This window comes from Micropterus salmoides, unplaced genomic scaffold (genome assembly GCF_014851395.1).
Source record: "Micropterus salmoides isolate LMB-PRFRI ecotype aquatic unplaced genomic scaffold, ASM1485139v1 Ms_hic_scaffold_4, whole genome shotgun sequence".
Classification (NCBI taxonomy): domain Eukaryota; kingdom Metazoa; phylum Chordata; class Actinopteri; order Centrarchiformes; family Centrarchidae; genus Micropterus; species Micropterus salmoides.
The window spans coordinates 4,110,464-4,132,531 of NW_024043372.1; the positions used below are offsets into that span (position 1 = coordinate 4,110,464).

At 38.6% G+C, this 22,068-nt stretch overlaps 1 protein-coding gene and 1 long non-coding RNA gene across 6 annotated transcripts in view; one reads left to right on the forward strand and one right to left on the reverse strand.

Annotated features, from left to right (window-relative positions):
• Positions 1 to 6,778: 6,778 nt before the first annotated feature.
• Positions 6,779 to 22,068, forward strand: part of LOC119886076 (butyrophilin-like protein 10) — a 38,234-nt gene continuing 22,944 nt past the window's right edge. Inside the window, exons 1-4 of one of the 2 annotated variants that reach the window (XM_038696592.1) lie at positions 6,779 to 7,030; positions 7,975 to 8,310; positions 21,384 to 21,662; positions 21,829 to 21,969. In XM_038696592.1, the coding sequence (XP_038552520.1) occupies positions 6,952 to 7,030; positions 7,975 to 8,310; positions 21,384 to 21,662; positions 21,829 to 21,969 (835 nt within the window). In that variant the 5' untranslated portion in view covers positions 6,779 to 6,951. The remainder of the gene's footprint in view (positions 7,031 to 7,974; positions 8,311 to 21,383; positions 21,663 to 21,828; positions 21,970 to 22,068) is intronic. The other variant, XM_038696594.1, reaches the window with a different exon arrangement.
• Positions 15,717 to 18,817, reverse strand: LOC119886107. Of its 4 annotated transcripts, XR_005441444.1 has the most exons (7): positions 18,572 to 18,817; positions 17,883 to 18,137; positions 17,591 to 17,695; positions 17,333 to 17,441; positions 17,099 to 17,155; positions 16,818 to 17,002; positions 15,717 to 16,680 (listed from the first exon to the last, which is right to left on the reverse strand). It is a non-coding gene; the product is annotated as an uncharacterized LOC119886107 (long non-coding RNA). The 4 variants fall into 4 exon arrangements; XR_005441443.1 differs by lacking the exons at positions 15,717 to 16,680; positions 18,572 to 18,817 and adding an exon at positions 18,331 to 18,558 and having other exon boundaries at positions 16,690 to 17,002; XR_005441445.1 differs by lacking the exon at positions 15,717 to 16,680 and having other exon boundaries at positions 16,716 to 17,002; positions 17,591 to 17,659.

Sequence of the window (22,068 nt, forward strand, 5' to 3'; positions counted from 1 at the left end):
CTTAAAAATATGCTTTATCTAATCTACAAAAACTTTTTACAAATACACACTGAGTTTATCTCCTTCCAGCCAATCAGAACGGAGAATTCTCAGTGGTCATGGCATCAGAACTATATTTAATCTGTCAGCTGGAGTATACTGAACTAGTGAGCATATAAAATAAAAGGCATTCTTATAAAGTACATCAAAGCATCCAACAGGTAATAAAATCAGCTACAACATTTTAAATACTGCTTTAATGTGTCAGCACAAATAATCCAATAATACCTGAAAGACCGTTTTGTCTGCATTATTTTTAATAAATTCTGCTGATAATATTTTTCTACTATATAGGTTGCAGGACCTTTACACTTTAACACAGTATTTTTACAGTTATTGCTTCATTTACTTCAGCCTGAATGGGTTTGACATGATACAGCAGACTTGCCAAATGTTGAACTCGTAATGCATAAATGGTTCTGATTATTAACAAGTTAGTACTTAGCATTAACAAATTAAAGACCAATGAATATCATTTTTCTTGCACTAGAATTGAATTAATGAAAACAACCTACAAAAATTAAAGTGATGCAATTAGAATTAATATTATACTAGTGGTAAACTTTATAGTATACTATTATTTGAAATTATGATCAATATAGTAACAACACTAAAATTATATAATCAAGAACTGGAAAGAGTGAAACATTTTTTTATGGTTTGATGAGGGAACTGCATGGACTGTACATATTCATAAAGTACTAGACAAAGGTAGGAAAGTGCTAAATGTTTTGAGGTGTGTAGTTGGAAACGAATGGGGGGGCAGACAGAACAGCTCTGAATGCAAATACTGTGATTAATTAGACAGTATTAGATTACAGTTGTGTGGTGTATGGATCTGTACGTCCCTCTAAAAGTTAGACAACATTTAATATCAGCCTTTGAGATCATGTTGAGGAATATTTAAAATGGGTCCACAGCAGCACCTCCTGGTGGAAACAGGAGAAATGACATGAGAAGAATAATCACTGAATTATTTACAGGCCGTAGTGAAAATCAGCCAACACAACACACTTTGATGGGAAAAGAAGAGGAGGTGGACAGTGACACAAAAAGCAAAAAAAAAAAAGAGCAGCTTTTATTGTTCCAGATTAGTGATGAAGTATCAGAGTATCAGTGTGCACAGGAGAAATGTTTGCAGTTTCGTTAGCAGTGAGGTAGATAGAGGAAATTAGGCCACTGGGGCGATCATTTGTTCGGACTCAGATTCATCACAAGCCAGTTTACAGAGCAGTGGCCAGACGGTTTGACAGAAGTACAACAAACAATGTGCAAAGTTCAAACGATGCGTCTCACAGACATCATTAAGGATACCAGCACATATCAGCATCAGAGGAAATCAAATGGAAGATAAGGCTGCAAAGGAGGCTACAAAAGTGATTACATTGATGTTTTTGTTAAAACTTCACCAAATCCTGATAAATGTTGAAGGAAATGATTTTTATTAAGTTCATAACATGTTTTGTACGTTTGTGTATTGAAACTGAAGTGTTAATACCTGTAGCTGTCACTGTAAAAGAGTAAAAGTTCTCTTGAGTCTGCGCTCACTGAGAGGAGGAAAGGATCTTTTTGCTGGTCGTTATTAGGAATTTATTTCGTTTTGTAGATAATACAACATAACAATATGCAGTTATACAGTGAATGCTAGTCTTAAGATGTAAACATGCAGCCGTGTCGTTCAAATATAAACCTTGTAAATACACTTTAGCAAGTCAGGCTATAAAGGAGACACGTGTCTTTCACTGCTACGGGGTTTCCTGTGGTTTTCCTGTCTGAGACTGATGGTGCTTGGAGGAGACTGCATGTTACAGAGCGTTTCTTGTTTCCTCTTGATTTGTACTGATACCACCGCTATACAGGCCGCATAAAAGGAGAACACAAGAGATGAGTTCTGTCTAATGTTTTTTCAGAATCTCAGAGTAATCAATATGAATGAGAGGTCATGATTTTATTTGTTTGTTTGTTTTTGGTTCTAGTCAGTCTGATCCACACTCCATCCCACTTGGTTACAGTAATGCACCAGCTGGTTGTTTGCCAACCGCCAATAAAATTCAGGAAGATGAATGATAAATAGAATTCAGTGAGCAAAAGCTTAAATATGAGGTAATGTTGTTTTTTAGTTTGGTTGTTTTTTTTTCCTTGAAACAGCCCTGGTGAGAAGTGCTCATTTTGTGTGAGACAAGAAGAATGACAAGATTCCAAAAAGGGGAGAAGGAGGAAAGTAATATGGTGTGTTGGACCTTTGAGGAGGAAAGGGTATGTCTTTATTATGTGTGTCACAGAGGCTGTATAAGAGAGCTGCCCTAATAAGTTTCTCCTGTCAGGAATAAGGACATGTTGCTGCAGTTTGTAGGGTGTCGCAGTTGAGAGAAGAACAACTGCAATTGGGAGAAGAACAAGCAAAGTGCAGCGTCAGCACTGTTACTGGCAGTTAAGGACTGGGCATAGGCGGAATAGGCATTAAATGCTAAGGGCCCCGCCCACCCCTTGGGGCGCCGGAGCGCCCAAATTAAATAAATAAATAAAATAAATATTTTTTATTACTAATACAACTTAAATATTATGGATTAAAAAAAGTGATCGTCCTACAAAGACAAAAATACAACATTGCTTTCCTGGATCCCGATCCCCCCCGGTCCGACTGAGTGACGCATCAATCGCCCCCGCCCTGCTGAAAAAAACCCCCATCCGTTACCTGTGTGTGATTGTGAGTGACGGATGGCCGAATTCACTGACACTGATAAGCTGTCATTATGTCAAAAAGACCGAAGCCATCTGGTGCCCAGGGAAGAAAAAAAAGAAGAGAAGAGGAAGAAAAACGCGAAAAAGACAGAGGTAGGTAATGATGTGTGATCAGTTTATCTGTGTTGTAGTTCAACGATCACGATGCCTGTAACGTTCGCTAATTAGGGCCCGAGCACGACCGTGTGAGGTCCCTATTGAATTTGCTCGGATTATTTTTTTTTTTTTTTTTTTTTTTTTTTTTTTTTTCTTTTTTCTGCAAAGTAGGCTCAACTGACATGGCCTAAACATTCTCGAAAACTCACCAAAATTTGCAAACATGTCAGAACCGGTGAAAAATTTCGTATTCTACAAATTTCGCACATGGGCGTTGCAAAATGACTCACTAGCGCCACCTAGAAAATTGGAAAAAATTAGCCCCTCGTTCACGTTCAACCTACATCTACGAAATTTTCTGGGGACATGTATCATGTCAAGACGCACAAAAAAGCCTCAAGAACCCATAGCCTAAAGTCAACAGGAAGTCGGCCATTTTGAATTTTATGGCCATTTTTGGATGATTTACATACTTCGTACTTTAACGAACTCCTCCTAGGGATTTAGTCGGATCGACGTCAAATTTCTGCTGCGCCTTCTAAAGGCATTGAAGATGAAAAGTTGTGCTATTTGCGCGTTTTCGTCAATGGGCGTGTCCGTGGCGTCGATGATTCGCAATGAAACAGGAAGTTGTTGTAACTTCAGTGTACATGCTCACATCCGGACCAAACTGTACATGTAGGATGAGAGTCCCGCCCTGAACACATGTACATGCCGACATTCACCCACAGTCATAGCGCCACCTGCTGGCAACAGAAAGTGACCTTTAACGAAGCAGCCCCCGCCGCACGTTTCACCTACGTGCACGAATTTTCTGTGGTACGTGTATCTTGTCCAGACGCACAAAAAAGCCTCTTGGAGCCATAGCCTAAAATCAACAGGAAGTCGGCCATTTTGAATTTTACGTCAAATTTTGGATGATTTACACACTTCGTACTTTAACGAACTCCTCCTAGGGATTTAGTCCGGCCGACCTCAAATTTGTGCTGTGCCTTCTAAAGGCATTGAAGATGAAAAGTTGTGCTATTTGCAAGTTTTCGTCAATGGGCGTGTCCGTGGCGTGGCGTCAGAGATCAAGTCTTCGCCATGACACAGGAAGTTGTTGTAACTTCAGTGTACATGCTCACATCTTAACCAAACTTTACGTGCTTGATAACTCTCCCACCCCGTTATGGAGGACCGATCCTGACACAGCCAGAAATAAATACAGAAATAAATAAATGCTCAATAAATAAATAAGCATCCAATTAAATACACAAAAAAATAAAGTAAATAAATAAATGTAGGTAGTAATTAAATTATACAAGGAGACATAAATGTTTATATTTTAATTAGTGCCTTTACTTATTCACCTTTGTTATAATTACCTTATTTGTTTATTCAACTTTATTTATTACTAATTTTTTTAATGTATTTATTTATGTGTGTGTTTTAATATTTTTGTCTGTTTTATTCTTCCTTTGTATTTATTTACCTTATTTATTTTCACCCATGGTATTTATTTCTGCCTGTCTTTTTTAAATTTTTGTATGCATTTCTGCCTCATTATGCAAATGAGGAGGGGCTGTGTCTCAAGGGGTCATCTTCTCTGCTATTGGTGGACCAGTCAGACAGGAGAGCTCTTACTCTGCCTGCAGACATCAACGATCTTGCCCCTCACACAGTCAGATGGCTTCCTTCAGTGCGCTGAGGTGTTTAACAACTCTGAAGACAATACTACCAGCCATGTCTTCCTTCTCTTTTCACGTAGACGCTCCGACAGACAGTGCTTTCAGTTTGCTGCATGCATGGACACAGAACTGCGGTATAGGGAGAAGCACACGGTCAGCTGGCTGCCGCTAAATCTGGAGTGCACTCGTATTCAACTCTGTATGGTAAATTCAGTTTTAACGGAGCAGAGCGAGCTGACAGGCAGAGTTAGAGACTTTTTCTGTCCGTTTCTCTCTTTACAAAGACGCACGTTGCAGTCAGAGTCTTCTCTGAAGAGGGCAATGAAGTCTCAGCAGTACCCGATGCGAGCACCACATACAACACAATTTATCAAATTACACAACGGATATACAGTATGAAAATAAGATTGATTGGATTATACTCACAGGAAGTATAAAACCTGTTACATGCGTAACACAGTAATGTCAGGGAAATTACTTTACTTAGATTTAAGTACTGCAGTTGTTCATTTGAAATACCTTCCTACCTTTCTGATAGGAAGCCTTCTTGAGGTGGTATAAAACATTTCTTCTTATATTCTGATTTGAGTTGTGGACAACTATGACCACATGAATTAAAAAAACATTTCACTGCCCAAGTCAGCTATAACACAAGTCTTGTTCATCAGACTACATGCTGTACAGTATTTGTGGACAGATTTTGTCCCAGGATTTATTATGCATTTCTTCTTCTTCGTTGCATGATTTAGAATAATAAGGTGAGAAATGGGTCTATTCTGAGTTCATCCTGCACTGCAGCAGCTAATAAAGTCCATTTAATCCCAGAAACGCTTTTCTTTTAGGCAAGCTGGAGCAGAAAACAACTCACCTTTCTCAAGTTGTACAGTAATGTCACATGTGTATGAAGGTGGATCAAACAAGCTAATCTTAAATGTCAAAGTAGAGAGGAGCCTAGTAGGCCTATTTATTTTCATTCATTACACAATATGAATAAGCTATGCAGACAGTTGTAAAGAAAGAACATCTTTTTCTTCTGTTCTCTACTTGTTATAGTTACACAGTATTAGGGGTGTGGGCTGTATTAAAAGTACCCACTGTTCTCACATGCTCTAACACACAGTAACGATGAAATGTGTGCTGTTCTCACATTCTTCCTCTGTATGTACACATAAACAACAAGGCAGGGAAATATAAAAGGAATTTATTTTATTGTTTGGGTACATTATTGTTCAGTGTACATGCTCACATCTGAAACAAACTTTACGTGCTTGATAACTCTCCCACCACGCAGACATCTACACGCCAATACCGATTTATATTCATAGCGGCAAGTGCTATGTAGCTCCACATAGGGGACACAGGAAGTGACATATAACACCTTCATGCGGCGTCGGAACCGCGTAGGAAATTCACAGCCGCACCGGCAGAGCTCCAGAATATGCAACTCGGCCAGCTCACACGCGGACGCGCTTACAAGTGCGAGGGCCCGCCCAACGCTGCTTGCAGCTTTAATTTGAATTGAAACTTGTATTAGAAATGCAAAACTTTCCAAATCTGCCATCAAAAATTATGACAAACATTGAGCTCCTGACTTTCCTGCACGAGAAGAAGCTGATGGATATTTTCCCCAATATGTGGGTCGCTCTGAGAATCTCTGCCACTCTACCTGTGACAGTCGCTGCTGCTGAAAGGAGCTTCTCTAAGCTCAAACTGATTAAAAACTACCTGAGATCTACAATGGCTCAAGAACGTCTCAGTGGACTTTCAGTCATTAGCATAAATCATGTGGTCTCACAACAGCTGTCTTATGATGATATCATAGATGACTTTGCGGCTAGAAAGGCAAGGCGAGTAAGGCTGTAGAACATTTGCTAAACATTTTGCATAGTGCATTCAAGTTTGTGTATAGTTATTTATTTTTTGTGCAATGGTCTTATTTATAATTTTTGGAATGTTACATATGCTGTAAGAAAGGCAAGGAAAGCAAAGGAAAGCAAGGTTTCTGTAATATAGTTTTTTCTGCAATAACATAATATATATACATATTTATATTGTATCTATAATACGTTGTGTGTTTGTGTTTCCAAAATATTTTCTAAATAAAGAAAAACAAGACAAACCTGTGCAGTTTGTTTCTGTGTAAGTTTATGAACAAAAATCCCGGGGCATCAGATGAAATTTTGCCTAGGGCAGCAAATTGGCCAGGGCCGGCCCTGCAAGGACTCACTTCCGTTTTTTACAAAAAAAGAGGTTGTGCGGCAAAGTTATAGTCATTAGTATTAAATACATTTAACTGTCAACTGTCAGTGTATTCGGGATATTTAACTTAAATGATCTCCGCTAACAGTAACTGAGGTTATCAGCACCGTTAACTAGTCCAGTAGATTTAAGGTCCTTCTCCAACATGTCAACAGTTCAGGAGCTTCTGTCCTTCTGTTTCTGTCTGCTGACTTTGTCCGGAATAACACTTGGACTTCCAAATGGTAAGAAATCTCCACTACCTTTAACGTTAGCTAGAAAACAACGCTTCTGTCACATTCATCCACATTGACAGTCAGAAGATATTATATAATTACTAACATTAAGTTTACTTGTTAACATCCCTGCATATAAACTGTTAAGTCATCACAACAAGTTCAAAATAGTTTCACACCTGTAATTTGTAGCATTTCAGTTCTGGTTTCGGTTCATGTTCACACTGCAGTTTAACAAACAAACCAAGAGAAGTAAGCATGGCGTAATACAGTCTCACAGGTAACTTGTTGATTGGACAGCTTTAGCGATATTCATCCTGCATCATCAGGACTCACGTTAAACACTTTAATGCTTCTGATCTGTATTGCAAGAGCTCATAGCTCATAGGTCTTTTGTTTAGTGTCTTTTTGTTCCATGTGTGTTTCTACTGTTCTGCCTTGTTTATTCTTGTTTTGTCTTGTTCAGTCTTCACCGTCCCTGCTTATCCCGGTTATGTCCTAGTTGATGTCTTGATGTGTGTAGTTCTGGTTCTGTGTTTTAGTTTTCTGTCTCAGTTGTTAGATCTAGTTAGTTTCTGTGTCTAGTTTCGGTTCGTCTTTCTGTTTCAACAAGCGCAAAGACAATAAAACACATAAAACAGACAACAAGATACACGATAAAAGCAGGAAGAAACTTAGTCTTTCCACTTGGAGGACAGCACACTGTCAGTTCATTAAGTCTATAAAACACTTGTGACAGGGATCCCACAATTATTACTGTAGGCCTATATGTCCTTTTATTTATGTTAATATTCATATTAGACTGTGTGGTCGGTCAAAAAGACACTAAACAAAAGACGCATGCAATGTGACGGTCACGTTACTTCCCAGACACAAGAGGGAGAACTGACTCATGACCTACAGGAGAAACATAACTGAAAGCAACACAGAATAAAATAATCTTCTTCTTTCAGGGTCGGGTGTCGTCAGAGTGGTTGTGAAAGAAGGGAGTGACGCCATTTTACCCTGTTCACTCAGCAACAAGGAGAACGCTGAGTCAAAGCTCTTTGACTGGAAGAAAGATGGTCAGAAGGAGGTTTTCTTTTATGATGCAGGCCTTCATTCTAATAACAGCCGTCCAGGTCAAGATCAGCAGTTCAAAGGTCGCGTCTCACATTTTCAAGATGAGCTGAAGTACGGCAACGCCTCCATCATCATCAGAAATACGAAGGTGACCGACAGAGGAGACTACAGCTGTGATTTTCCACGTCTTCAGCCAAGACAGATATTCCACATTCAGCTTGTTGTTGTTGGTGAGTGTTTTCATTAAACAGTTCAATCTATTTTGTTCATCAAAACATCAAGCTGTTTTTTTAGGTTTGGTTTGACTCAGTTCAATTCAAATCAGCTTTATTGGCATGAATGTATATCAACAATATTGCCAAAGCTACATATAAATTACATAAGAACAATTAATTGCATACATTTAATTAAATAAGTAAATAAAACTTTGTGTAAAATTGTGTTTGTGTGTTAATAAATAATAATAAAAATATATAAAATATACGTATTCCGTAAAAATAAATATTCAAAGTAAAAGTAAATAAATAAAACGGTAAGTGTGTGTGTGTATTATTAATTTAAAAGAAAAACAACAACAACAAAAAAAACAGTATCAAATGTGAAATTTAAAAACAAAACAATTACTAAAATATCAAACAATCAAAATAATAATAATTTGAAAATCAATACAATTATTTATCAGTCCACTGGTTGTCCTCCCACAAATAGGAAATAGGGGAGTTTCTGTGTGTCTGATAGAAATTCAAATTTAGTGTATATTTGGGAAATGTTTGCAAAGTGTTTTTGTCTTAATGTCTATGAAGATTCTCAGTCATCCAGGAAACTACCTGTTTCCAGCAGCAGCACTGTTTGACTGATCAGTTGAAGCTGATGTAACATCTGAAGATGTTTTGTTGGCTTGGTTCATTGTGGACATAATGATAAAATTTATGAATATCTCCCAGATCTCAGGTGACTAAGAGTTGTAGCACACACATTGCAGATGTAGAGATCAGAGACATTAAAATCAAAAGTCACCTCTAGTTTCTCCTGATCTGTCTTTAAGGTCCGATGTAAAAGGCTGTTACATCGTTGGTGAAACTGTGTTCAGTTAGTCTACCTCTGCAGTAACTGCAGCACGCTACAGAGCACAGAAATCAGCCAGCAGCTTAGACTATAATCTCAGTTTCTACAGTTACACTGATAACTGAAAGATGCTTTTCATGTCATATGAAATCAGTGAACACTCTCACACACTTTGAGGTGTTCGTACTTTTCAAACCCTGCTTTTAATGTTTGAAAAAACTAGATTTATACCTGAACAATGTGTTGCAGTTCATTAGGGCAGCTCTGCTATAAATTCTCCCAGAATATTAGAAACACCTTTTAACTATAATTCAGTCCAGATCAACACCATCTCTAATCATCATAAAGTGAACTTAAAGACAGAACAGTTGTGTTGGACTGCATCAGACTGTACAGGTGTTCCTAATAAAGTGGCTACTCACACAGTTAGGGGTGCACATGCTTTTAAAAACCCTGTTTCATATTTTATAACACATGTTTATTTTACTTTAGTGTAAAAGAAAATATTGTCGAAATATCAGACAACAGATTTCATGTGACGTCATTTCACATGTTAAAATTGAGTTTGTCCAAACGTCTTCACTGTATCTGAGCTTCTGTCATGATTTGAGTCAGAAACAGTGTTTGCAGCTGTAAATAGTTTCCAGACTTTTGGTAGAAGTTAGAAATGTTTGAAATATCATGTCCTATCTAACAATGCTGGGAGGAGCAACTGAGGCTGATACTGTGCTTTTCTGTTCCTCTGTGTTTTTCTGTTAAACACACTTTAATCCTCATTTACAAGCAGAGAAGAGACGAACAAGAAACATCACAGTGTTACATTTATAATCCTGTTATTGTCCTTTTATAGCTGATGTGTCTGTTTACTGTGTTCACAGGAGCATCTCCAGAGCCGTCTGTCACAAAACTCCATCAAACAAAGGACTGGGTCCTGCTGCTGTGTGAAGTTCGAGGTGCTTCTCCAAAACTTACAGTAGAGTGGCAGGACAGTGCTGGAAACAAACTTCCTGCTGAGGAGCCACAGGTCTCAGAAACAGGAGGCAGCTTCTACATCACCCTCCTAACTACTGTGATGAAGACCGACCGCTATCGCTGTGTAGCCACACAGGAGGAGATCAAACATAAGATTTATGCTGAGACCTACGTGTATATCAGCGGTGAGATTCGTCCTATTTGTATTTTTGTATTTCAGTAATTTTAATAGTTGTGTTATTAGTTTTCAAACATGTTTAAGTGTCTTCAGACTGAACACAAAGCAGATTGGGATGAAGACGTCAGTACAGTGAAGTACAGTAGAGTGAAATGTAATTAGGTAAATAGATCAGATAGAGAGAAACTTTTGAAGGAGAATCTGCAGAGTTACAGCAGCAAAGTCACACAAATGATTCACATAACAAACAACACGAGGACACTCAGAGATGAAGAGGAGATTTCAGTCATTGATGATTTTATTTTATTTTATTTTATTAACTAGAAACTGAATTAAACTAAAAACAGGAACAAAATTTAACTCTTAAATATAAACAGTGATAGTTCCTGGTAATAATTTGATACCATTTACTGGACGATGCAAACTTACACCGATCAGCCAAAACATTATGACCACTGACAGGTGAAGTGAATAACACTGATTAACTTGTTACCATGGCAACAGTCAGTGGGTGGGATATATCAGGCAGCTAAACTTCTGGGTCAGAGCATCTCTGAAACGGTCTGCAGAGGTCAGTACCTATCAGAAGGGGTGCAGGGAAGGAAAAGCTGTGAACTGGAAACAGGGTCCTGGATGGCCAAGGCTCACTGATGCACGTAGGGAGCGAAGGCTGGCTCCTGTGGTCCGATCCAACAGATGAGCTGCTGGAGGTCAAAAAGAGTCCGTGTGCCTCCACGGGTCAGGGCTGTGTTGGCGGCAAAGGGGAGGCATACATTTTGACCAGCAGGGGGTCATAATGTTATGGCTGGTTGGTATGACATTAGTGCCAATTGCAAAAATAAAGATATAAATATGTGTTGATCCATTATAACACAATAACAACACATAAATCAGCCAGCAGCCTGGTCTGTAATCTCACTCCCTGCAGTTACACTGATAACTGAAAGATGCTTTTGTTGTAAGTACAAAAGATACTTTTCTGTGGTTATAAGAAATCAGTGACACAAGATATTTCTCACAAACAAAATGTACAAACTTTGAGATGAACAACTTTTGAAACTCTGTGTTTAATATTTGAATTGTCAGAAAATAGTAAAAAAATCCTTCCACTGTCGAGTCGAGCAGGAGGACATCAGCTCTGAGGTCAACGCTAACATCACTGTGTCGGGTGAAATTCATTGTTATCAAGTAGTTCTGTGTAGGTAATAACCAGTGTGCTGCACATGAGATACAGTTTACATTCTGAGTGTGACTCTAGGTTTTGTTGTGTGTTTCAGAGAAACTGTTTGAGGACACGTGCAGCAGAGGAGTTGTCGCAGGATTGTTTGGTGGAATTTTTTTAGGAGCTGTAATTGTTGCTGCTGTTTTAGCTTCACTTGTAGCTAAAAAGTTCATCAAAATAAGTCGTACTAAAGGTGAGTTTATAAAATGGATTGTATCAACATCTGCAGACATCAACATAACTGATACTTAAAAAATCTATTTGATGATTTAAAAATCAATATAGTTATAAACACATAACTGTCCATTAAATGGATGTTTCTACATTTTCCCCAAATGTCCAATTAAGTTTCTTTAAATTTTCTTTAGATCTTTGAACATCATTCACTTATTGTTTTTCCATTTTCTCTCTTTTGAAAGTAAAAGTCTAATTCTTTGCCCAAATGTGATCCAAATGTGATCTTTTTATGACTGTGTGAACAGTCACATGGAAACTGATCTTTTCCCGTTCGGATTTGGGCCACTTTGATATGTGGTCCAAATCTGATACAGATCGGATCTTTTTAAATGCGAGTCTGGACCATAGACTGTATATTAAAAGGTCTGGACACTCGGTCGGAATTGATGCGACTTTGACGTCACTCTAGAGCAGCTGTTCCCCGCCGGACAGAGCCGCTATGAACGAAAAAGATCCACAGAAGCCATAATTAAACATGTGGCTCTCCTTCTTCTCTAGCTCGCCATTATCTGCTCACAAATTCATAAAATTTTATTTTTTAATATATTTTATTTATTATTATTTATTTTTAACACACACGCACACACTTTTACGTTATTTATTGAATGAAATGAATCTTTTGTATTATATTTTAAGCTTTGCCAATATTGTTGTTTGACGTTCATGCAAATAAAGCTGAATTGAATTGTGAGTTGTGGGGCAGTTGCGTTGTCCAGCACCAGAAACCGAAATGAAAAGAGAAGAAAGTTGTGAACATTTGACATAATTAGGGAGAAAAGTTTCACGTGAGAGGACAATAAAAAACATCTCCTGTGAAAATAAGGAGGATATAAGGAAATAATTCAGCATGAGAACAGGTGTCTATTTTATTTAAACGGTTTCTTTTTTTGTCTGATTTAACCATGTTTGTTGTTTTTACGTTTGGGAGTCTGCACAGGGTGTTTTATTTAGGATCGACTTCCTTCCGTCAATAATAGACTCTCTGCTGATTCTCTGCGGATTTGTATGTTATAACTGTTGATTTTATGTAATAATATATTTTTCTTTTCTGCAGGTTCTCGTGAGCAGAGAAACGGTTATCATTGAGATCCTGCAGAGCTGCTGTCAAGGTGTGTGAGAATCTATAAACTGAATCATGTATATTAGTCTCACAGATCTAAATAAATTGTAGGTGTTGGACCAACAGAAGACAGCAATGAAAACATGCACACTGTAGCTCCCTTAAAGGGAGAGTAAGTGACTGTAATCCAGTACACCTTTTGTTAAAATCAGCGAATACACTACGTGCACAATTGTTAGGTGAGTGAGTATTTCTTTGTATACTTTCCAACTGCAAGCTGTATAAAGTTGAATGGTTATTAGATGTATGAATATCAGGTGATGAGTATTTGTGTAAATATGGAGAGTGTGTCCTAAGGAGATAAACACACTATATCAAGGTGTGCATAATTATTACATAATCATTACTTCAGGTAAAATGGGCCAAAGAAGAGATTTAACTGACAGTGAAAAGTCAGAAATGCTTTTCAGATGGATGGATAATTCTGCTACTGGAGCTGCCTGATATTAGACTGTAGATTATATTTTTACAATGTCAAGTATGATGATCCAGTCTGAAGAAACCTGCCAATAAACTGCACATGAAGGGGAACTTAACTAACTTTCACATCTCCTACATCAAATATTCAGTCTTGGAAAAGCTCCCACACTGGCGAGTTCAGACGTTTCTTTAGTGGAAGCAGTTTGTTCCCTCTGCCAGAGTTTAGCCAGTGAACAGTAGTAGCCTCCACCTCTCTGATAAGCATAGCACTTTAAGCTGTTGCTGCACTCATGTAACTTATTTTTTTGTTTTGTGCAACAGAAACACTCATTGATTGATTAACGGACGTTTTAAAGAGTGGTTACAGTGGAATCCGATAATTGCTGCATCCCTACTTTGTTACTTTGTATTTTTCATTGTGTGAAGAATTATGTGTTTTATTCATGTTGTCTTGTTGGTTTTGTTGTTAAGTTTTATTTACATTAAGTGTAACAAACCACTATTTGTTTTCTTTAAGTGAAACGTGTTTTGTGCATTTCTTTCCTCAACGCTAGTTTTAAAGAAAGATTGTGTTTTTAATCATATGAAAGAAAGAATACTGGTGCCTTGTTTCAATGACTTGAAGTTTCACTTTCTGGATGTAAGATGTCTGTTTCACTGTAAAGTTCACTGTGTGTGTTTTTGCACTGGTTCGTCACGTCACACTTGTAGATGCATACTGCCCTATGATTGATCCAAACTAAATGTGAATCAGCATGCTTGTTAGTGAAAAAAGCTCTTCCAAATCTGTTTACCTTCATTTCCTGTCTACTTTAAGCTGTTACATAAAAGTGTTAATGTCATACAAACATTCCTAATGGTGTTTTTATTTTGAAGAAAAGAATAACAAAAAGTTGTTATCAGCCTGATTCAACACCTGTTTTTTTTTTGTTTTTTTTAGATAATCAAATGTTTAACCTCTTTTAAAATCCTTTGATTTTAAATAAAATACAGTTAATCAAAGGTGTTTTAGACTAAGGAAAAGGTCATTATGATGATCCAATCTTGCTAAATTTAGCAACCGCCAAAGTAACTATTTCCCCCCACACCAATAAAGTCTAAAATCTTTTCCGCTGACATTACATCATAATTTATTAGATGACGATTTATCTGAATCTGCAAAGTAACCAGTACCTAAAGTGGTCAGATAAATACAGTGGAGTAGCTTCAACTATGCACAGAGCAGCTCAGATATACCAAGAGCAGATGAGTCTTTTAGTTGAATTCACTTTTATGGACGTGTTGAATGTTGTACAATAAGCATCTGCAGTTAAATCCCACCGTAGTGCCATAAATACAATAAATGTAGAATTTATTATGTGTATAGTTTTTACATGTGGGCTGTCTCCATCCATCATCAGAGGAGTTGTTGAGAGATGTTTGTTCATTTCGGTCAGTATACACTTTTAGGTGTTTAGAATTAAATAGGACATCCACTTTTTCATCTACTGCGATGGACTGGCGACCTGTCCAGGGTGTACCCCGCCTTTCGCCCGATGTCAGATGGGATTGGCTCCAGCCCCCTCGCGACCGTGTCTGGACGCAGGTTCAGCGGTTGACGATGGATGGATGGATGGATTTACTAATTTACTTAAGATAGGGATTTTTTATGGTCTCCCGGGTGGCCAGCCGCCGATAGTTGTAACTCACTGACAGCTAATCTGATTTCAGCATTTTGCGGCCGCGGTCCGAGGTGCTGAACGTTTATCTGGACGCAGGTTCGAATCCCAGTCGGGGCGAAGGCTGTAATTCATGATAAAAGATAAACAGCTATTTTTTAATAAAATGATGTAAATTCCACTTCGATGAGCACCTTTCCTTCTGATTAATATGAAATAGTAGCCTACTTGTCAGAGAGGAGAATACTAATGGTTTAAGTATTCAATATTAATTTCAACAGTACTGAGCTGCTGCACTACTTTTTATTTCAAGGAGCATCAGCTCAGTTTAAAAGGTGTACATAATTTTTTGTATAGAGAATTTTTTAAAGCAATGCCCAAAATACAGTTTGTTATATCGGTTTATTATGTAATATTACACAGCAAAAATCATATTTACAATCAAGGATGTTGTGTTAAATTCAAAATTGAATTAAACAATAACTTATTCACCTCAGCTTATGGTCCTCATGAAGCACAGACTTGTAAATGGCCTTGTTGTAAGTTAGGTATGCTGGCAGAATGTTTGTGAACCGCTTTTGGCAATTTATCCGACCACCGAGGACTTTTAAATAACCAGATCCACGCAGCTAAGGCGTGAAGCAAAGATGTAGTATTGACCACCACTGGTTTATCCACACAGGCGGAGACTTTATCTGGCTTTAGACAACCTGTAGACACTGGAGTAGGGCTGTGCAATACTGACATAAATACTATCTAGATAGTTTCTGGGATGTATATATTTTGGATAATTAAAGAGAGAGAGATTTTTGACATCTTTCAAAAATGTGTAAAAGTCATGTGTGAGAGGGGTAGAGGAGTGTTTGGTGTCAGCAGTAAGCCCTCAATTTAGCAGTAAATGTACAGTATAAGTTTCTGTTTAACTGTTTAACTGCTGGTTACTAATGACATTAATGGAAACAGGTCTTATTTATTTACAACTGAAGCATTTAGTGAAAACAATATAAAAGCACTTAAGGCACCTGTGCAAGTATGAGTAAACCTTTTCATCTGTCACCAGTTAAGCTCTGAGTTCTGTTGAAGCTGTTGTCTTAGTGGGTTTGATTCTGTCATCAGTGTAGTTGTGTTTAAACCAGATCTTGTTTTTGTGCCGGTACCTCGGCTGGTTCAGGTCTGTCGTGGACAGCTGACTCCCGGAGCCTTTTATATTCTGTGCGGTGGTTAGTTTGTGGTCTTTCACAGCAACCAATTGTTGACAGTCAAAGTCGACGTCTAGCTCCATGCAAGTGAGGTCGATCCAAGTCTAGGAATTCAGTCTAACAACTTAACGTTAGACTGCGAGGCTGGTAGCGTCATGAATCTTTCAGCAGCAACATGTTTACTGCATGCATGATGCAGTGACTGATGTGTTTTTTGCAAAGCGAGTGACGTAGCCTACTCGAAAATGTCTACTCACACACCATTAAAACAACAATTAAGATTTATCGTAGAAGATACATGCCCATACATGGGAGAATGTAATTATTTCTCAGTCTCGCCATAATGTCACTCTCTGGTTTACCCCCCCGAAAAAGGGATGGGAGCGCAGACACAGTGTCAGTGAGTTCTGGATGTGGAGGCAGATGCTATAATAAAAAGGTCCCTGAGGCTGGAGCTCTGTCCTTACCCTTCTTATATCCTGATGCGGTCTCTGTGCCGGTGGGGCAACAAAAGCAGAAGGCCCAGCTGTGAGGACAAGGATGAAAAACAACAACATTATTAGTGACATGTAGTCATTTTCACACATTGTATTATTATCACAGATGTTATAATAAATGAAAACATTTTGGCCACAGAAACACATTTAGAGTAGTTTTAAAAACCCATAGTGCTTTTCCATCGCTGGCACCAGCTCATCTCTACTTTGAGTCGCTTTTGGCCCGCCGTCCTCTGTTTTCCATCGCAGGTAGAACCACCTCAGTGTAGCTGGTTCCTTACTGTGTGGTGGCTCAGGGGTATGAGGGGCCGGTCTGGGTGTCAGTGGGGGAACAACAGTAAAAAGGCCCAGCTGAGAGAACAAAGGAAAAGCTAAATTAGCGAGATGTCATAATTTTACAAGACTTAAAGCCACAGCAACATCTTCAGAGTAAAGAAAACATCTTACTGTGTGGTGGCTCAGGTGTATGAGGGGAAGAAGAAGTCTCAGAAGGTGAGAGGGTTCCTGGAAAGATCAATGTATGGTTCAATTAAAACCAAGAAACTCTGTTTACATTTATTTATTAACTTTTTACCACAGCTGTACATCCTTATAGATATGTATAAGACTCTTGCAGGCCACAGTGTAGACATTGTTTAGAAGAAAATACAACTGAATATAAAATCTTCCCGTGATACACACCTGGTGCTGAGACCGTCTTCTCAGTTTGCTGGTGACTAGGAGCTCTTTCACCAGAAACTGCAGCTCAGGAGGAAGGGGCTCCTCTCTCTTTACTGTAGGCATGGCGGGCCTACGAAGACAGAATGACAACAAGATAAGAAAAAGCACTCACCAGTATATGTCTGAAGTATAACAGAATTACTACAGAGCATAAGACAATACACTTTATTGATTAGCATGAATGTTTTGCAGATGGAGAAACAAATTACACCGTTTTACCATCTACTAGCGGCTCAAGCAGTTTCCTTCGGGTGTCAGCAGGGAGTCGGTGCAGTGAAGCAGAGGGTACTAAAACAGACAACAGTCGCTCTTCACCTGCTAAGTCTTAAAAATTGAATGAGTACTTCATTATAATATAAAAGATAATTGGTAATATAATAGTGATGCACTTCATTCACACATTTTGGTCTGGATGCTCAATTAAAATACTCTTCTTTAGCCTTTATAAGTCTAAGCAGGTGACGCAATATAGATAGATTTTTCTTGCATGAAGACAAAAATGGGTACTTACCCTCGCTACTGAGCAAATCAGTTCATGAACCCTGCTGGTTACCAGGAACATCAGCAAGTGATGATGATGATGATGATGATGATGATGATGATGGAGCAGCAGCTGGCAATGCACAAAAAGATTCAATGGTATAACAGATTGGCATTTAATAACACTGTTTGACCAAAATTGTGTTTGAGTGTTCAGTAAGTAAATTTTCCTTGGTGGGTGATGTGCTCTGCATTGCTTTCTCCAGCTCCTCATCACCATCCATCACTGTGACACAGACAGAGAGAATTAGAGTGTTGTAAAAACATGTATTTCTGCTTTGTACTTTAAAGTACTTTGGTTTACAAGCACATGTTCCATGACTGAGTTGTATTTTCTGTATAGCCATGTGCAGAGCTCTGTTACCTCAGATATATACAACCTCATTCAATGCAAGTTTTAATAAAAAAAAGAATCTAACCTAAAATGCTCCTGTGTTGTTTTCAAATTTGAACTGAAAAAACACATAATGTTGATTAAAAGATCATATGTGAATCACAATATTCTTGCAACTCTCCCCTGATGTTAGCCAGATGTGCAGCAAAGACAGAAGCACAAATCGATGTCATTCAACAGTAAAAGCTCCGACATTCCCACAGACATCGCTGATATCTGCTCATTGTTTATCTAGTCCTTCGTCAAAATGTATAAAAGTCCCTTACCTTTGTTGCATAAAACACAATGTGCGGAGTTGTTGTTGTTGTTGTTGTTCAGCTGGACTTCGCCTCTGTTCTTCTCCAGTCACCGACCGAAAAGACGAGGAGAGACGGAGCTGAAGCGCAACAAAGCGCTGGTGGCCGGAAGGCGCATTATATTACATTCAACAGCCATTACAAAACGAGGAAGTTCGTGGACCACGCGGCATACTGTGCATTTTGTTTTAATTGAAATAACGTTAGATGTAATGTTTAGTATTAGTGTATACTTGCTCAGGGACACGATGGCGGACGGGTCACAGTGGGGAATTGAACCCGGGTCTCTCGCACCAAAGGCAGGCGTACATTTATTTTGAAATATCTCAGCTAACAGCAAGTGAAGTTATCTGCACCGTTATCGTTAATTTAAGTTACTTCTCCAACATGTCGACAGTCCAGGAGCTTCTGTTCTTCTGTTTCTGTCTGCTGACTTTGTCTGGAAAAACACCCGGACTTCCAAACGGTAAGAAACATAATGAGCACAAACCTTCACATACGAGGAATTTGCTTTGGTGATGAGGTGCTACACGTAGAACTATATAAATATGGAATGGACAATGCAAGTTATATAATAATAATAATAAAAGAATAGAGAAAAATAATACAACTGTTAGCAGAGAAAGAACAACGTTGCACATATTTACATGTGCATTACTCTGGGTTTGTGTTGTGCAGAAGTAACACAACGGAAGATAATACTGTGTACATAGCTGCAGATGGGAAGAATCTGTTTTTGGGGTGGGAGGAGTCAGCTGATTGCAGCCAATCACCTTCTCTGCAGAGTGAATGATGCGCTGCAGCCTGCTCTTGTCCCTGGCAGAGGCAGCAACGTGCCAGATGGTGATGGAGGAGGAGAGGATGGACTCAATGATGGCGGTGTAGAAGTGCACCATCATTACATTTATTACATTAATATACAACTTGTTTATATTACAGTACATGTTATTACTACAGTAGTCTTCCACCGTATTATAATGTATTCATTTATATTATAGTATATCATGTAAAATTATAATTTGCAAAGTAAATACAGTTTTTAAGACAAATGTAAGCGTAAAAGCACAAGTATCTTAAAATTGTATATAATGACAGTACTTGAGTAAATGAGTATGTAATACCAGTGCACAACAGTGAAGGTAGCTAATTAGCTTCACCTCTAGATAAAGATTATTTAATTATTAAACCTGACCCTCCACAGCGTCCTCCTGGTTCATTAGATGTTCAGAGTACTTTGGGAGCTGCCCACAGGCTGTTGTTAAAGAGCCATCCAGAGTAGTCCAAGACCTTTTCATATTTGGTTTCATCATCACTACTGCAGAGTTGTGGTGTTAAATGTATTTTGAAATGTCGTCATGATGATCTTCATCATTATGATACAGGACAATGTTTGCATTAAAGTGTACATGCAGATCAGAGACATTAAACTCAAAACTCTCCACTAGTTTCTCCTGATGTGTCTTTAAGGTCGGACTCTGTGGGTCACGATGTAAACGGCACATCAGCCTTTTAAACTGTTGGTGAAACTGTGTTCAGTCAGACTCTAGCACTGCAGTAACTGCAGCACGCTACAGATCACAACATCTCACTCTCACTCTCACTTTAATCCTCATTTACAAGCGGAGAAGAGACGAACAAGAAACATCACAGTGTTACATTTATAATCCTGTTATTGTCCTTTTATAGCTGATGTGTCTGTTTACTGTGTTCACAGGAGCATCTCCAGAGCCGTCTGTCAGGACACTTTATCAAACGCAGGACGTGGCCCTGCTGCAGTGTGAAGTTCAAGGTGCTTTTCCAAAACCTAGAGGACAGTGCTGGAAACAACCTTCCTGCTAAAGAACCACAGGTCTCAGAAAGAGGAGGCAGCTTCTACATCATCCTCCAAACTACTGTGAAGAAGACCGACAACTATCGCTGTGTAGCCACACAGGAGGAGATCAAACATCAGATTTATGCTGAGACCTACGTGTTTATCTGTGGTGAGATTCTTTAGTGTTCCTTTACAGCAAGTTTTCTTCAACTCGAGTAGTTCACCTGTCACCTGCTCGCTCGCGCACACACTCTCACACTCACACACACAGACAGCCGCCCATCTGCCCCCCAAAGCAGTCAACCTGCAGGTGTAGAGATCAGAAACATTAAACTCAAGACTCTCCACTAGTTTCTCCTGATGTGTCTTTAAGGTCGGACTCTGTGGGTCACGATGTAAACGGCACATCAGTCTTTTAAACTGTTGGTGAAACTGTCAGACTCTACCACTGCATTAGACTGTAATCTTACTCCCTAACGTTACACTGATAACTGAAAGATGATTTTATTATAATTAAGATTCTTTTCTGTGGTTATATGAAATCAGTGGAACATATTTCTCATTGACAAAATATACGCACTTTGGGGTGAACATGCTTTTGAATTATTTGAATTTAGCTTGACAAAAGCTAAATATTAATCTATAAAATTATATTTTTGAGTAAGGCTGCAACTAACAATAATTTTTTTTTCTTTTTTTTCATTTTTCTTTTTAATTTTTGTTTTTAAATGTCAGGAAATAGTGAAAATGCCCAAAGTGATGTCTTCAAATTGCTTTTTTGTCCAACGAAGAGTCCAAAACAAAGTCCAAAAAGATATTCATTGTACAGTGATAAATGGGATTAATAGAGGAACCGTTACTAAAAGTTTTTCTGACTCTTACATACAGTGTACTGGGTATTTTGGGGACAAAAACTACATTTGTAGTGCTCTAACTGTTTGTATTGTTTTCTTATTACTGTGTTCACAGGTGCAGCTGCAGAGCCGTCCATCACGATAGTTGATGTCACAGAGTTTGGGGTCCTGCTGCAGTGTGAAGTTAGAGGTGCTTTTCCTAAACCTACAGTAGAGTGGCAGGACGGTGCTGGAAACAAACTTCCTGCTGAGGAGCCACAGGTCTCAGAAAGAGAAGGTCACTTCTACATCACCCTCCAAACTACTGTGAAGAAGACCGAAAACAACCGGTTCCACTGTGTAGTCCAGCAGGACGACATCGGTCATATAATCAGTAATAACATCACTTTGCCAGGTGAGATTCATCTTAGTGGTTTTATCTGCAAGTAGTTTTACATGTTCATAGATTTTAGCAGCATGGTCGCCTCAGTAGTAGTTCTGTGTAGGTAATAACCAGCGTGCTGTACATGAGATACAGTTTACATTCTGAGTGTGACTCTAGGTTTTGTTGTGTGTTTCAGAGAAACTGTTTGAGGACACGTGCAGCAGAGGGGACGTCACAGGATGGTTTCTTTGTGGATTCTCTTTAGGAGCTCTACCTGTTGCTGCAGTTCTAGTTTTGCTTGTAGCTACAAAGTTCATCACAGTACGCTGTAATAAAGGTCAGTTTATATAATGGATTGTATCAACATATTCATCATGTGCAGACATCAACATCACAGATGCTTGACAGAAACCATCTTGTGTCGAGATGGTCTCGT